This window comes from Melozone crissalis, unplaced genomic scaffold (genome assembly GCF_028551555.1).
Source record: "Melozone crissalis strain CALT ecotype California unplaced genomic scaffold, PUWL_Pcris_2 ptg000029l_1, whole genome shotgun sequence".
Lineage (NCBI taxonomy): Eukaryota > Metazoa > Chordata > Aves > Passeriformes > Passerellidae > Melozone > Melozone crissalis.
In genome coordinates, this window is record NW_026535807.1 from 215,496 (window position 1) to 229,273 (window position 13,778).

General features: G+C 34.8%; 1 protein-coding gene across 7 annotated transcripts in view; it reads left to right on the forward strand.

The window, feature by feature from the left end:
- The window catches only part of NR2C2 (nuclear receptor subfamily 2 group C member 2), a 35,678-nt gene extending 24,023 nt beyond the window's left edge, over positions 1–11,655 (forward strand). For 5 of the 7 annotated variants that reach the window (XM_054280684.1, XM_054280677.1, XM_054280680.1 and 2 more), the window contains 3 exons: positions 1,613–1,750; positions 3,254–3,359; positions 5,482–11,655. In XM_054280684.1, the coding sequence (XP_054136659.1) occupies positions 1,613–1,750; positions 3,254–3,359; positions 5,482–5,656 (419 nt within the window). In that variant the 3' untranslated portion in view covers positions 5,657–11,655. The remainder of the gene's footprint in view (positions 1–1,612; positions 1,751–3,253; positions 3,360–5,481) is intronic. The other 2 variants (XM_054280681.1, XM_054280682.1) reach the window with 2 other exon arrangements.
- Positions 11,656–13,778: the final 2,123 nt, after the last annotated feature.

The following is a 13,778-nucleotide window of genomic DNA, read 5'->3' on the forward strand; positions in this document are numbered from 1 at the left end:
CTGGATGTTCTATGCAAAGTTAGGCTTTATATCTGTTTCACAATGCACAGAACTGTGTATTCCACCTTTGTTCCAAGCAGTGGAGAGGAGTAAATGGGAGGGCTGTTATAGCTGGTTCCACTTCTGTTCTTATGCATCAATGTTGAAAAAAAATATTTTTTTTCTAGAACCTCTACTTGCACTCATACTGCGTTAGCTGAAACCAGCTAATGAAAGAGGATCATTAGTGTTATTTATCTATTCTGCAAAGTTATCATGTTACATTTGTATTATACCTTCAAAATTCAAAACAAAGTAAAGAAATTTCAGAACTTTATTTATTAGTGACGAAGCTGCTTAGAAACTCTGGAATTCTAATTTTCTAAAATTGCTTTTCCTGAGTTTTTCTGGACCACATTTTCCCATTTAATACAGAAATAAAAACATTACATTATGTCTATCTTCATCCATCTCGAGTAACTAAAAATTTGTATCACAATTAATGATTTAAGAAATGTACATTATGCTTTCATTCTTATTTCAAGACTGTGAAAAAAATGGTTCTTCCATTCATTTAATCTTCTTATTGCAGTTCCAGAAAATAGATCAAATCATAATAAACTATGTCAAAGATTCTGTTTAAGCCACATGGAGTCTAAGCAATTCTATGCACTATAAGCTGTATAGAGAAAAATAAAATATTCAAATTAAAATTATTTGAAATACTAGCATTGGAGATTATGACTGGAATAAAATTCTTCTGATGTGTTTTTCAAGGAAAGGTTTTTATCCCTTGTAAACTGACTTCTGAAGTTTGATAATAGTAATTATATATTTTAAAAAAGTCTTAATGTATTCTCTAATGTTTTTATTCCTTGACTAGTTTTAGATATGGAGTCCAATATAAGGATTTCTATTTACCAAAATAGAAATCTCTCCCTTCCTAGGTTAGCAGCTAATACTACTCACTCGTAACAGATCTATAAATAAAATACATCTTTTAAATTGAAATTTTAAGATAGATTATGAACCCAATATAAGCAATGTGATCTTTCAAATGATGGAAGAATCTGTGTATGTGTATTTCAGTGCATTTACCCTATCAGATGGGAAAAAGACTATTTACCATAGCTAATGAAAAGTTCACTCCTAAAAGTATGGATAGAGGAGAAAGTAGCACTGTCATTACTGTTCTTGTATTCACTTTTGTAAAGGCTAATTCAATAATGTTTGAATTTAAAATTAGGGTAGCGCGTTAGTATTTGCTTTGTGCTTCTGTTCATTCCCAGAATCACTCTAGCCATTTTTAGAATAATGCAGCATCATTTCAGAATCTCTGCTTAGAACAGTACTTCACTGGAAACAGTTTGGTGTGGCAGATTATGCTGTCCTGGCGACAGGATAACATTCTGTTGCTAGAATGTTCTTAACATTGTTTGCTAGCTCCGGGTCTGTCTCAGACTTTAAAAATTCACTTTGCTTTCATAATAATTCAGGCCATCCTTATATGTTAAGTGGTTCCAAGACAGCAAAAGACTTGCAAATATCATTGACTTGGTTTATAAAACTTTATTTGTTAATATATTAGAAATGCTTGAGCTCAGATGAAATAGTAAGCAATATCTTTTTGTAGATAAACTTTCTGGCGACAGAATAAAGCAAGTCATGGAACACATCTGGAAACTTCAGGAGTTCTGTAACAGCATGGCCAAGCTTGATATTGATGGATATGAATATGCATACCTTAAAGCTATAGTCCTTTTTAGCCCTGGTAAGGAATTTAGTAATCATATCTTTCTAAATAATAAGTCTTAATATGCAAATTCTTTAGTATTTTTTAAATGAGACTAATGTCTTGAGATGAGACTCCTCATCTCAAGGAGGAGTTGTTGCAGATAAAATTATTGTTTCATAATGATTATCATAATATGTGTCTTAAAATAACTTCAGAGCAACATATCCGTGTTATTTACAGTTCAAATCCATCAGGTGTTTCCTGTATATCCATCCTAGAAGATTAGATTCTCAAGTTACCTTCAGCTGAGAATCTATGAGTAAAAAATTATCTGGAATGTGTGCTAGCAATATTAGCGAGGTAAATGGTGAGGGGGATTAGAAGAAATGCATTTTCTGAGTGACAAAAAGAAATTTGCTTCAATTTTAGTATTTTTAATATACTTATAAGAGGAATAGCTGAAATATAAGCAGAAATACCTATTGTATATGAAACTTCCACAAAATCTTGAAAACTGAATGTAAATAGGCTGTCTTCCATTTGTTACTAAAAAATGACAGCAGACAGCTAAAGCAGTTTCTGAAATATGAAAATTTACTCAAAGAAGACCCTTAAGATTTTCTGGAACGATAAAGAAACTAGAAGTGGCAGTCTTTTCAGCAAAGATGGAAATGTTTCAAGGACACACAAAGGTTAATCTAAAACTGCTGACAGGTTGAGTAAAAGGGAAGGTTTTGCTCAGAAATGCATATTATTTACTTTAATTCAAAGGTATTTACTACTTTGTATTTAATAGAATACAAAGTAAAAGGATATATTGCTATTGGTGTGTTTGCTTGGGGTTTTTTTGCATTCGTAACTATTTTTCTCTTTGTAATAAAAGTTAATTAGAAGATACTGGTGTCCTGAAATGTTCTTTTGAATTTTTGGGGGGAGATTGTCCCATTAGAGTTAGGTTTGTTAGGGGTTTTGAGTTGGAAAAGCAAGAAACTATCCAAACTCAAGGTAGCTCTTTCCTATTTCAAGGGACAAGCAGTTTGGACACATGAGTGAAGATATTTCGGCATACTAAGAGAGGTGATATTTTGTGGGTTTGCTTTTTTTTGCTCTGAGAACATGGCTGTCTGAGGAGCTGAGCTAGCTGGAATTAAAACATGAGACACACTTGAGAAGATAAAGACATTGATCTATCAAGAAAATAACCCTAGATACTGCTTAGCCAGCCTAGTTAGAACAAATCACAGAGGCAACCATTTAAACAGGCAAAGCTAAAAACAAATTCTATGTCATTGCCTGGTACACACATACAGGCTTAATCTTTGTCCACTTTCTTATGGATACACACAGCTCTAGAGAGAAAAGTGAACAAGCTAATTGTGAAGCCAGGAAGTAAATGTTTACCTTTATACAGCTAGCATGTTAAACATCACAATACCAGAGAAATATTTCATTGAAATTAAATGTGAGAGTCTTATAAATACATTTATTTCACAATGTATAGGGAAACTATCGACATACAGAAATGTTTTGTTTCTTTAGATCACCCTGGTCTGACCAGTTCAACCCAAATAGAAAAATTCCAGGAGAAGGCACAGATGGAATTGCAGGACTATGTACAAAAAACCTATCCAGAAGATACTTATAGGTATTTATCTCTAAAGTACCCAAAGTAATGTTGTGGGCTGTAGCTAACAGAAGTATGAAATAATGTCATTGATGATTTTGACATCCGGGGTTTGGGTTTTTTTCTGACTGTTGGTGAGAAAGAACTAAAACCCAATTCATAAAAGCAGGTTTGTTTAAAGATATATAGAAACAAGAATAGCTGTCTAGCTTCCTCCATGTAAATTAAATTTATTAGTACTATCTTGGCTTTTGAGGGGTTTGAGATTGTCATAGTCATGTTTCGAAAAGTAAACAGACAATTTTTTAGAAGTTTGGGGGATAACTGCTTCAACTGACTAATTCACACTGCTTCTTTTTTCAAGTTATTATTTTAAAGTCTCTTTGACAACTAAAAGGTGATTATCATCCTTGAAATGTTTTTAAGTTGCATATGCAGGAAAATGTTAAAACTGTCAGTTATAGCCCTTGGAAAAACAATGGCACATATAACAAGGAACAATAACCGTTTTTCAAACTTCTGTTTATAAGAAATTCCCACATCCTAGTTATTTTCTCCCCCGGGTTTAGTGGGTTTTTTTTTCATTTCCAAGGACTTCTCTGAAATTATTTAGCTTGGGTTTTTTTCACTTCTCAGCTCTTCTGTTTGTTATGTGCTAGAAACAATTACTGTATTTTCTAAGAATCTCCATCAAAACTCAAAATTCATCAACACAATGATTCTCTGCATTTTCAGGGAACTACTCACCTTTGTCTGTAAGATATACTAGAACATGCTGTTTTTTACTGTGAAAGGCATCCTCATGTAAAGAATAAATCCCATACACTTAAGCATTGTGTGGGGGTGGAGTAACTAAAAAGAAGAAAAAAAACCTGTCTGAAAAAGGAAGCTTCTCCCATCTATGTTTTCTGCCCTGATCTTGCAGAATTAACACTGTGGTGCAATGAAAATAGGATTGTCTGCCTCAGAAATATCCTCAAATCCCAAATTCTTCCATGTACAATGGAGCCTTCTGGTTTGATTAGTGAGAGCTGAATATCTACCATAAAACTAAATATAAAGTTTGTTCCATATACTTACTTCTCATAATAGTGTCTTGGGGAAGAAAATCAGAGTTACATTCCTCAAGCAGTGTCTTGTATTTTAACTAATAGTGTCTCTATCTCCATGCTCCCCTATAGACAAGTTTAGAGAACAAATCTGTTTATTTCTGAGCAACTGAGTGCTGGTAGAAATTAAGATAGGGGACAAGTGTTACAATTTTCATAAAAACAAGAGCATAGTTTCAATCTTTTTGCCCTAAAGTTTACAAGATATGGTATATTAGCAGGATGGACCTTAGATATTTTCTCCATAAATATTCAAGCATTTTCCAGAGCACCTGTGGTCAGTGCTACTCGAGGTTAGCTATTACGTGGCTCTGGTTCAGAAAATTTATTTGGTTTAGCATTTGTGATGCACATCTGCCATATGAATGGCAGCAAAATGCTTTCATCACTGTCCTAAATTTCATATTAATGGGAAGTCTAGCATTTCAATACGGTCACTTCATTGTATTGGATATCTGTTAACATCTTGGTAAATAAAACACCAGGGCAATTTGGGAATATTTATGCTTAACAGTACATTCCCCTAAATTCCTTTTCTCATTAGAAGCCAATTCTCTTTTTTCTGTTTATATACATCCAGCCCCCTTCCTGCTATCTCATGTGGCATGAAGTTGCTAGGCAACTGAGGACTATGCTGTTTATAGCTGAAATTTTAATTAAGCATTGTGCTCTTAAAATGGTGCAAATGTTCACACTAATCAACATAAATATCATTAGTCTCAGCATTGTTTGTCCAGAGCTGGGAATTTCAAAAGCAGGCCAAGAAAATTGTGTGTTTGTACGTACATGTTCCATCTACAAAGGGCATTAACATGTCCCTTTCATTGGAAAACTACAAAGCTACTTAGGTTTCATTTTGCTTGCAGGATAGAACAGCAACCATTCTTTTTGTGGTGTAGCCAAATTAGCTTTAATTGCCTCTTTACACCTATTCATGAATTATGGTAATTATAAACGCAGATCTAGCTCTTTAGCCATACAGTATCTTAAACTGGTCTTACATGTATTTGTAATCCACTGAACTTCTTTTTCAGGCTAGCCCGGATCCTAGTTCGCCTGCCAGCACTTAGGCTGATGAGCTCTAGCATCACTGAGGAACTGTTTTTCACAGGTCTCATTGGAAACGTTCCCATTGACAGCATAATCCCCTACATTCTCAAAATGGAAACAGCAGAATATAATGGACAAATAACTGGCACATCTGCATAGAGGGAACAATGTAATTTGAGGGATTGAAGTAATTTTCACAAAACCCGTATAATTATGAAGTTAAAAGAGTAGTGTTTCAGTATGTGCAGATAATACCAATTGTTATCAGCTTCCTGAGAGATTTCTCGTTGTCTTTTTTGATGTTGACAAAATTTAAAGTAGCTATTAAAAGACCTATTATAGGACCTTTCCTGCCACAAGGAATATTTTGGATGCCTTTCATTTAAAAGGCCATAGATTACTGAACATACTTTTCACATGCTTTGTATTTAGAAACTATCAGTGGTTAAAAAGAGTTTTATAATATCAGAGTAGTAATAAAATTACTTTAAAAGTAAAAGAACAGTATGTATATATTTAAAAATATCCTTGGAATGAATGTCTAGCAAATGCCAGGGTATAATTACTAGCACTTTGTAATCACTTCTTGTCAGAGCAACAGCATCATCAACATTCTGTTTATGAGTATGGAAAATGAAAAAAAATGGATATGTCCTTAGTCAAAATGCTAGCAATTTTTGTAAAAATGTAGAATGCTAAAGGAGACAATCATTTAATCTACAAAAAGTCACTTGCTGTTATGTTATGCATGAAATATTAATGTGGATTCTTAAATCAGATATCCACATTATAGGAAACTTTATCTGTTAAATTAGTGCAGTTGTAATACACGGTACAGTACAGTCATATTATGTGCTACAGGAATTCCCCACACTAAAGAAAAAAAGTGTTTGTCACAATAATGCTTAAATATGCAGGTTCCTTAAAGTGTTTATTCAGACAAACACAATCATGACAAACGTTATTCTAAGAGGCAGCCTTTTTACTTAGGGGAAAATCAGTCATTAACCGGAAGAGCAGTAAATTTCAAATAGAGCTGTGTGGTGCTCTTTGAGTATGCTCTTTGTATGCTGCAAATTTACTCCTCCTCTCTGTACTTTGAACACCCTCATAATGTAGCCACAGGGTACAATTTAAGACCTGAAATGCGTAGAACCTCTGGTTGTCAGCAAGAGTTTATTACAAAGCTCTCTCACTTTATTTCTCCTTCCCTCCCTCATGAAGCACTCCCGATTTTGCAGTGTTCTCAACTTTCCTGTCACTCACTTTGAAACCAAAATATAGTTAGGATTTACTTTCACTCATGTACAATTGCAGTTGATGACTGATGCACCATGGAGGTATAAAATGAACTACTTTTTAATTGTCTCGAGTGATGAGCCATCAATATGTCTGCTAGTAGTACTGGCCATTAGGTGCTAGCATAGGTTTCATTTTACTATAATTTACTGTTATGGCTGTTCAGTATTTTAAAATCAAAGATTTTTTTTAAGTCATAGCAATTAATACCTTCATCTACCTGATCCTGGCACATTAGATGCATTAATTATTTTAATTATGTGTGTGTTAGAGGCATTCTTACTTTAGTAGATTTATGTGACAAAACTTATCTAATGGTAAGTTCAGCACTTTGGTTTTTCTTCTGTTATTGATATTTATTTAGAAACATCAACTAGGTTGGTGTTTGTGACTTTTCAGAGTCTGAATTGTAGCCAAAAGACCTTAAGCAGCTTTAGATGAGGCTTCTAAAGTAACAAAAAGAACTTGTATACTTCATGTTTGTTAGGAGGCTGATATTTGTAGCACTTACTGTTACACAAAAGACTATTTAATTTCAGCTTCTGGATGATTTAGTCTTCTATAGTTACTATTTTTAGCACATTCAGAATCTTCTTTTCTCACAAGAGTATTACTGAGTTCCAGTAATGCAGAGATTTGTAATACAGCACTTGTATCTGTCTCAACTTTTGCTATAGCAAATGAAATTGTCATATTGTTCATGCGATGGAAAGTCTGCTCTCTACACGTGAAGTCAGCTGGACTTCAGCTTTTAGTACCAACCATTTGACTGTAGTGCAACTGCTGTGGGATTGTGTCAGCACTTCTGCTGCAGAGTCATTATGTTAAGGGTATATAACTTAAAAATTAAAAGTGATTAATCAGAAACAGTAGCTACCTTGGAAGAAGTAGTCGCTGCTTTTGTTAAAATTTAAAATTTCACTTCTACAAGAAGAATGCATTGAAATATTTTGATTTTTTTAATTGCCAAAAGGATTACAGAACTTCATTTTCTTTCAGAATTTAATAAAAATTATTTAAGCAGATAAGAAGGCATTTTAATGGTAAATTAAATGGTCCTTAGCACAAAAACTAGCCATTGGAAAATTTGGTTTTAAATCTCAATACACACCAGCTAGTTTTTTCTTGACAAACATCATTTCAACTTCCAATTTTTCAAGTAAAAGTGCCCCATTTTCTGTGTGAAAATTTGTTTGTAATTTTTATTACTTGTGATAATAACAATTCAGAAAAGAAAGGCATTTTAGTTTTTGGGGAACAAAATGATCACACGAAATAAAATGTAAAATGTGTGCCTTGCATTACATATGTAAATCGAAACAATGAATATCATGCAGTTCTGTTTACAAATAAACTACACTCCCCACAAATGCAAGGCCACATAATTATATCCTTGCTCAAACCCTGCTAGTTACTTACTCTGCAAATAGTTATTAAATAGCTTATTAGGGATAAAATATTAGTTTTTGTAAACTAAGTAATAACCATGCAATCCATAGTTGTGCATGCATTTAATAGATGAAATGGAGCAGTTCCATCCTTAAGATTTGGATATTACCACCTAAAAGCTACAAAGTCCCTCTGTGCAGCATCATTAGCGTGATTTGCTGGCTTGCAGAGGTCAGAAACAAGCTACTTAGTTCTGATGCCATTAATAAAAAGTACTCTTTCTAACTATACACTACTTTGATTCCAAGACTAACATTTTGGATTGTAGAAATTTGAACTTATGTGTGTGCCTTTTCCTACCCAGGAAAAGGACTTTGTGCTTCCCCTCTTGCTTCCCCTTGGCCCATTTCTCCCCATAACAATCTGTCTCAGTGGCAGCAGGATGCTGTGATACATACAGTGCAGCTGCACAATCAAGCAAGCTTTGCACGGTCTCTGCTGAAAATAATACTGCAACACTGACATAGTTCTTCAAATTTCTGAGGTTTGTTCCATCCCTCCTACAGTGACTGGAAGATGGTAACAGGCTAATCTTATTAGCTTTACTGTTAAATTAGTTTTGGTTATTTTTCTCCTTGGAAAGTGCAAACTTTTCCTTATGAATATGGGACAGGAGAGTTTTTTAATATTGTAACAATTATTGAAGAACTATTTCTTGAGTATTAAATATAGAAATAGCTTGTTTTCATAAAGGTGAAATTTAAATGCCAAACTTGTTTTCACAAGAAGTTGGAGTCAAACTATCACAGTCACAAAGTGATTCTAGGAAAAGTTCATCTCACTGAAGCTCTACTTAGTGCCAAAATTTATTCTCTTCAGAAGTTTTGAGGTTGTATTTCTGCTGCTCTTCAAATGAAAATATTTTAACTTGGCAGAAATACAGTAATGAATTATCTGATTAGATTTATCTGAACCTGAGCAAATGTGTATACTCGTCATAATTCAGTTAGACAAATGTTAGAACTCTTTGGTGAGACCGGGGCATGATAAGGAGGCAATGTTGGGAATGATAATGAGGCAGTAATGTCCACTGTGCTTCATTTGTTTTCCAACTCTTTTGCAAAGGAACTGGATTTCAGTCTTGTAGATAAAAAGCATTTGGGACTAGCTTTGTCATAATGATTTTAATTACATTTTTGACAAATGTAGGAAGGTATACTCTTTTCTTCCTTTTATTTACTTACATTGGACTGTAGAGTCAGAACTAATACCATGTGCAAAAGTAATCTTTCTCAGCCTATTTACATTGCTTATAAATTGTCTGCAATGCTTTTGGTGTCTGTGGAGTTACTCTGGCATGAAACTGGTAGAGGAGAAAAAAGTTATCTCCAAGGAGAGATCCTTCTAAGAAGTCATACAAGACTTTCTTTTAGCTGCCTTAAAATGTTAGATCATTTAGAAGGCTTAGTTTTCAGAGCACACTGCAGCTAGAAACTATTGTTGCTCTCCACTGATTAGCTGGCGTCATTTGCCAAGCCTCCTTTCACCATCTTCTGAAGCCCGTGGCCCCCAGAAAGCCATGATGCCTCTGGTGAGGAGCTCTGGTTCCAGTGTGTGCAGAATCCAGCAGCTCCGCATCACCATTACAGTTCCCTTTGGCAAAGGGCAAATTCTGAGGCTGCCATAGAGAAACCAAGTCAGGGCTGAAGCTCCCAGGTGAAATCAGTTTCGTGACTCTTGTTTCTCCTTTGGCAGAGACTGTAAAACACTTGTGTGGTTTTTTTACTGTTCTGTATAGTACACAGAACTCACAGAGTCCTGAATTACTTCATTCAGGATACTGCAGGTGTCAGTAGGTTTTCCTGGCCATTAAAGTTCAGACAGTAGTTAGGATTCTTTCTTGATTACCTGTTGTTTAATTAGTAAAATACAATAATAAAATAAAAAAATTAGCACCAAATAGCATGACTAGCACAGGGTTTCAGGAATGCAGTTTAACCAGGAAGACAGAACTGGAAATGAATGGGCTGCTCAAGCAGTGACAAAGCAGCTTCCTGCACTAGCAGCACCAGTCAGGGCCCTGTTTGAATCAGGAGAAGTGAGCAGTAAAATTGGCAGGTCAGTCAGACAGGTGTACCAGCACACATCTACTGGATGATACCATCCTGGAAAGACCAAAAATGTTGATTTTCTATTTGAGATCCCTCTCTTCCTCCCCTGTTACTCTTAATAGTGCAAAACCAGGTGTTTTTTTCACCTACTCTTGTCCATAAGAGGAAAAGCATAAATCCCAGAAAACACAGGCAGATGCCCACCTGTTCCCAGGGTTTGCCACACTAGCTATACAGCAGAGTTTTTGCAGTAGATGGCTTTGGTGATAAGCATGGGCCAGCTGACAACAGCACACAACAGTCTGCAGTCCTAACGCTTCCCAACATCCAGCAGGGATCAGCGAAATGAGGGCATGGTCACCCTAGAGAGGAAAGTGAGGGGCAGAGGAAGGACAAATTGCCAGCATCTACTGGATCTTAAATGACAGGAAATTAGTGTAGAAACAGCTTTATATGAAAAATTACCAAGAGGGGATGGCAAAGGAGAGCAAATGAAGGCATTTACTTTTTGCACCTTTTCATTCTAAAGTTGCTGAGTCATTTTAACAGTAAATACTCCTGAATTAAGTTCAGGCTTATTGTTTGATGCCATTAGCCCATCTTGTTAGATAATGCTACAAGCCTACTTCAGGTGCAATCAGTGTTATCAACATATGGGAAATTATTTGTGAAAAAAAAAATTACAACATTATTTATAGTGGGGTTACAAGATAAAGTAAAATTCTTTGTAAAGTTTAGATGCTTTAAGCATCTGAAGTTTAGATGTTTTTATTGTGAAGTCATGCTAAGTTCATCACAGGTAGTACTGTTGTAATGTTCCATTAATGCCCACAGTCTGTTCAGTCCTCTTTGTTACATGAATGCTTTGAAAATGGCTTATTATTGTTAAATTCCTGCCTTTCTTTTTAAGGGGTTTGATAGAGTTGTACATGTCTATTTTGTGCCTCCCACCGTTGTGCATTTCTGCATGTTCAGTTCTAGAACTCACTCGAGCAGATGATGCATATGTAAATAGCTGTATGTATGTATGCGTGTATGAATGTATATGCTTATACCTCTCTGTCTAAATATTTTCTGTACAGTGTATAGGAAATGTGTAGTGTATGTATATATGTACAGATATGGAGACATTATTCATCTATTATGTGCTAAAATTTTTTATTCATTTGCTAAACCATAGCTTCCTAATTTGGTGAATCCTCACAAATTTCAGAGCTTTGCACCTTTTTTCTAAACCAGTCTGAATTCACTATTTGCTGTTCAGAACTGACAAATATATTCCATTAATTTTCTGGCTTTTACATTACTCTCTTTACCTTTTCTCATTTGACCTATAGAGGTCTGCAAGTCAATAGTTAATTGAGCATATAAAGCCTTTTTAAAATAAGGAATAAATAACTATAGTCATAGAAAATGCTTCCCTGCTCATTATATACTCATTCTCTTCCAAGCCCTCCTGAGATACTTTTGTAAAGTTGTATTTTTTGTGAAGCTTGGTAAGAGACTGATTTTTTGGTTTTAAGTCTTCATCTGTGGCTAATTGAAAGTAAACCAAGTTGCCATTTATCACTGAACTGCAGCACACAGAAGAGGAGGTAATGGATGGTGTTTAAGAAGTCAATAGTCATATTGTCATAGTGATCTCATGAAACCAAGCTGTGAGATAGAGACTGTGTGCTCTGGTCAGTGAAAAAGCAGCTCTGGTACAATTAAATAGTAGGGACATTGCAGGTAGTTTATTTCTTGGCAAGTATCAAGACATCTTCAGGATTTTCACAATGCATTTCAATTGTATATTCACTTTCCAAAGTTTTTTATTTTGCAGCCTAAACTGAACACAGCTAGTTTCTTAATTTAGTTGTCAGACTATGTCCCTTGCCACATTCTGTCCTCTCCTGGGTCTGCAATCTGTGCAGCCCCTGCACTGCCTGTGACAGACCCACTCCATGTGGGACATGGACACACAGTTGGGAAATGAGATGCGAAGTAAGACCATTTCTTATTCATAATGAGGACTCAAACATTTACATTATCAAAGCTTGTTCTTCTTCTCTTTTGATGAAGCTAAAAAGGAAGCCTTCCATAAAGTAAATCTGTTAACTGTGAGTTTTTTAAAAAAAGCATTTCACGGACCATGCAGGACAGTAGTTCAGCAAGTCTTGTTTCTGTCATTAAAAAGGTGAAATAGAATTTTATGGGCATTTATTTCCACCTTCTGTGCTCACTGTGGCGAAGACTTGTGTATGTTTAATCCAATGAAATGACACTAATCAAAATAACATTAACTTTGTGCATTAATTAAGTGAACCACAAGTCTGAGGGAATTTTGGAAAGTTTGCTTTGGAAAATGCTGAGAATGTTCTATTTCTTGGTGTATTGGTTAGCGAGCATTTGTAAGCTTTTATTTCAAATATAGGAATAAATCTGTAGCATTTCAAACCCTTATTTCTACGATTTTCAGCACGAAAAATGTGTAAATTAACGTCAGGAATTTCTGTGACAGATGTTCCTTCCTTGGTGTCTGGACAATTGGTGGTGTTTGAATGCTTGCTTTTCTCTTTAAAGCTGAATAGTTATTAAGGTCACTGTTCTGCAGGAACAGTTTTAAAGTTTAGGAAGCCAATTGGGGCATTAATGCAAGATTGAATCTGTTTAAAAACTCAACTGTCAATTCAGGAAAAAAAAAAAGAAAAGGCAAAGTTCAGTGAAACCAAATGTGTTATATCCACATTTGAATTGTTTGTATTCTGAAGGACAAAATGTGCTCAAATTTAATGGCAATAAAGGCTCTGCAATAATACAACACAGGTCCACTTTATGGTATTTTCATGATTGTGGGTTAAAGCAGGACTAAGTAAATTTAAAACAAAAAGCACAGTCTTTAAGAAGAAAACATATTACTTACAGACTGTAAATGTTAAATTTTCCATATATGGAATCAAGATCAAATGTTCAAGTATTTTTAATAATTAATATGTACTCCGAAATACACTGGAAGCCAGTGTTCATAGTTTCCTAACTGAAAACTGCACAGTTGTATCTGTATTGGCATACTAGGGAATGCTGAGCTCCTAAAAAACAGCAAATTTTTATAGAAGGAAGCATTTACTTTCAGTTCCTTGGGATATTTTCTGGAAGTCTGTATTCCTTTATTCCTTATAATTTAGAAAACGATTGTTTATTTTAAAACTGCAAAAGTTTTTCATTTATCACAGCTTCTTTTGTGAAATCAGTATTATTGTGTGTGATAGCATTTAAAAACAATAGCATGGGGTTTTTTTAAACTAAATTTTATATCCAAGCAATGTCTTCAGTCACAAAGAGGAATTTGCATTGTTGTGTTTGTATATAGAGTATTGCAGTGCATGATTTAGCTTATGCATTTTATTAAATGCTGTTGTGATATTATATTGTTGCGGTTAATACTAGTAGCTAAATGAGGTTTCTACCATTAAAGTGAATTACAAATATAACTGCATTCT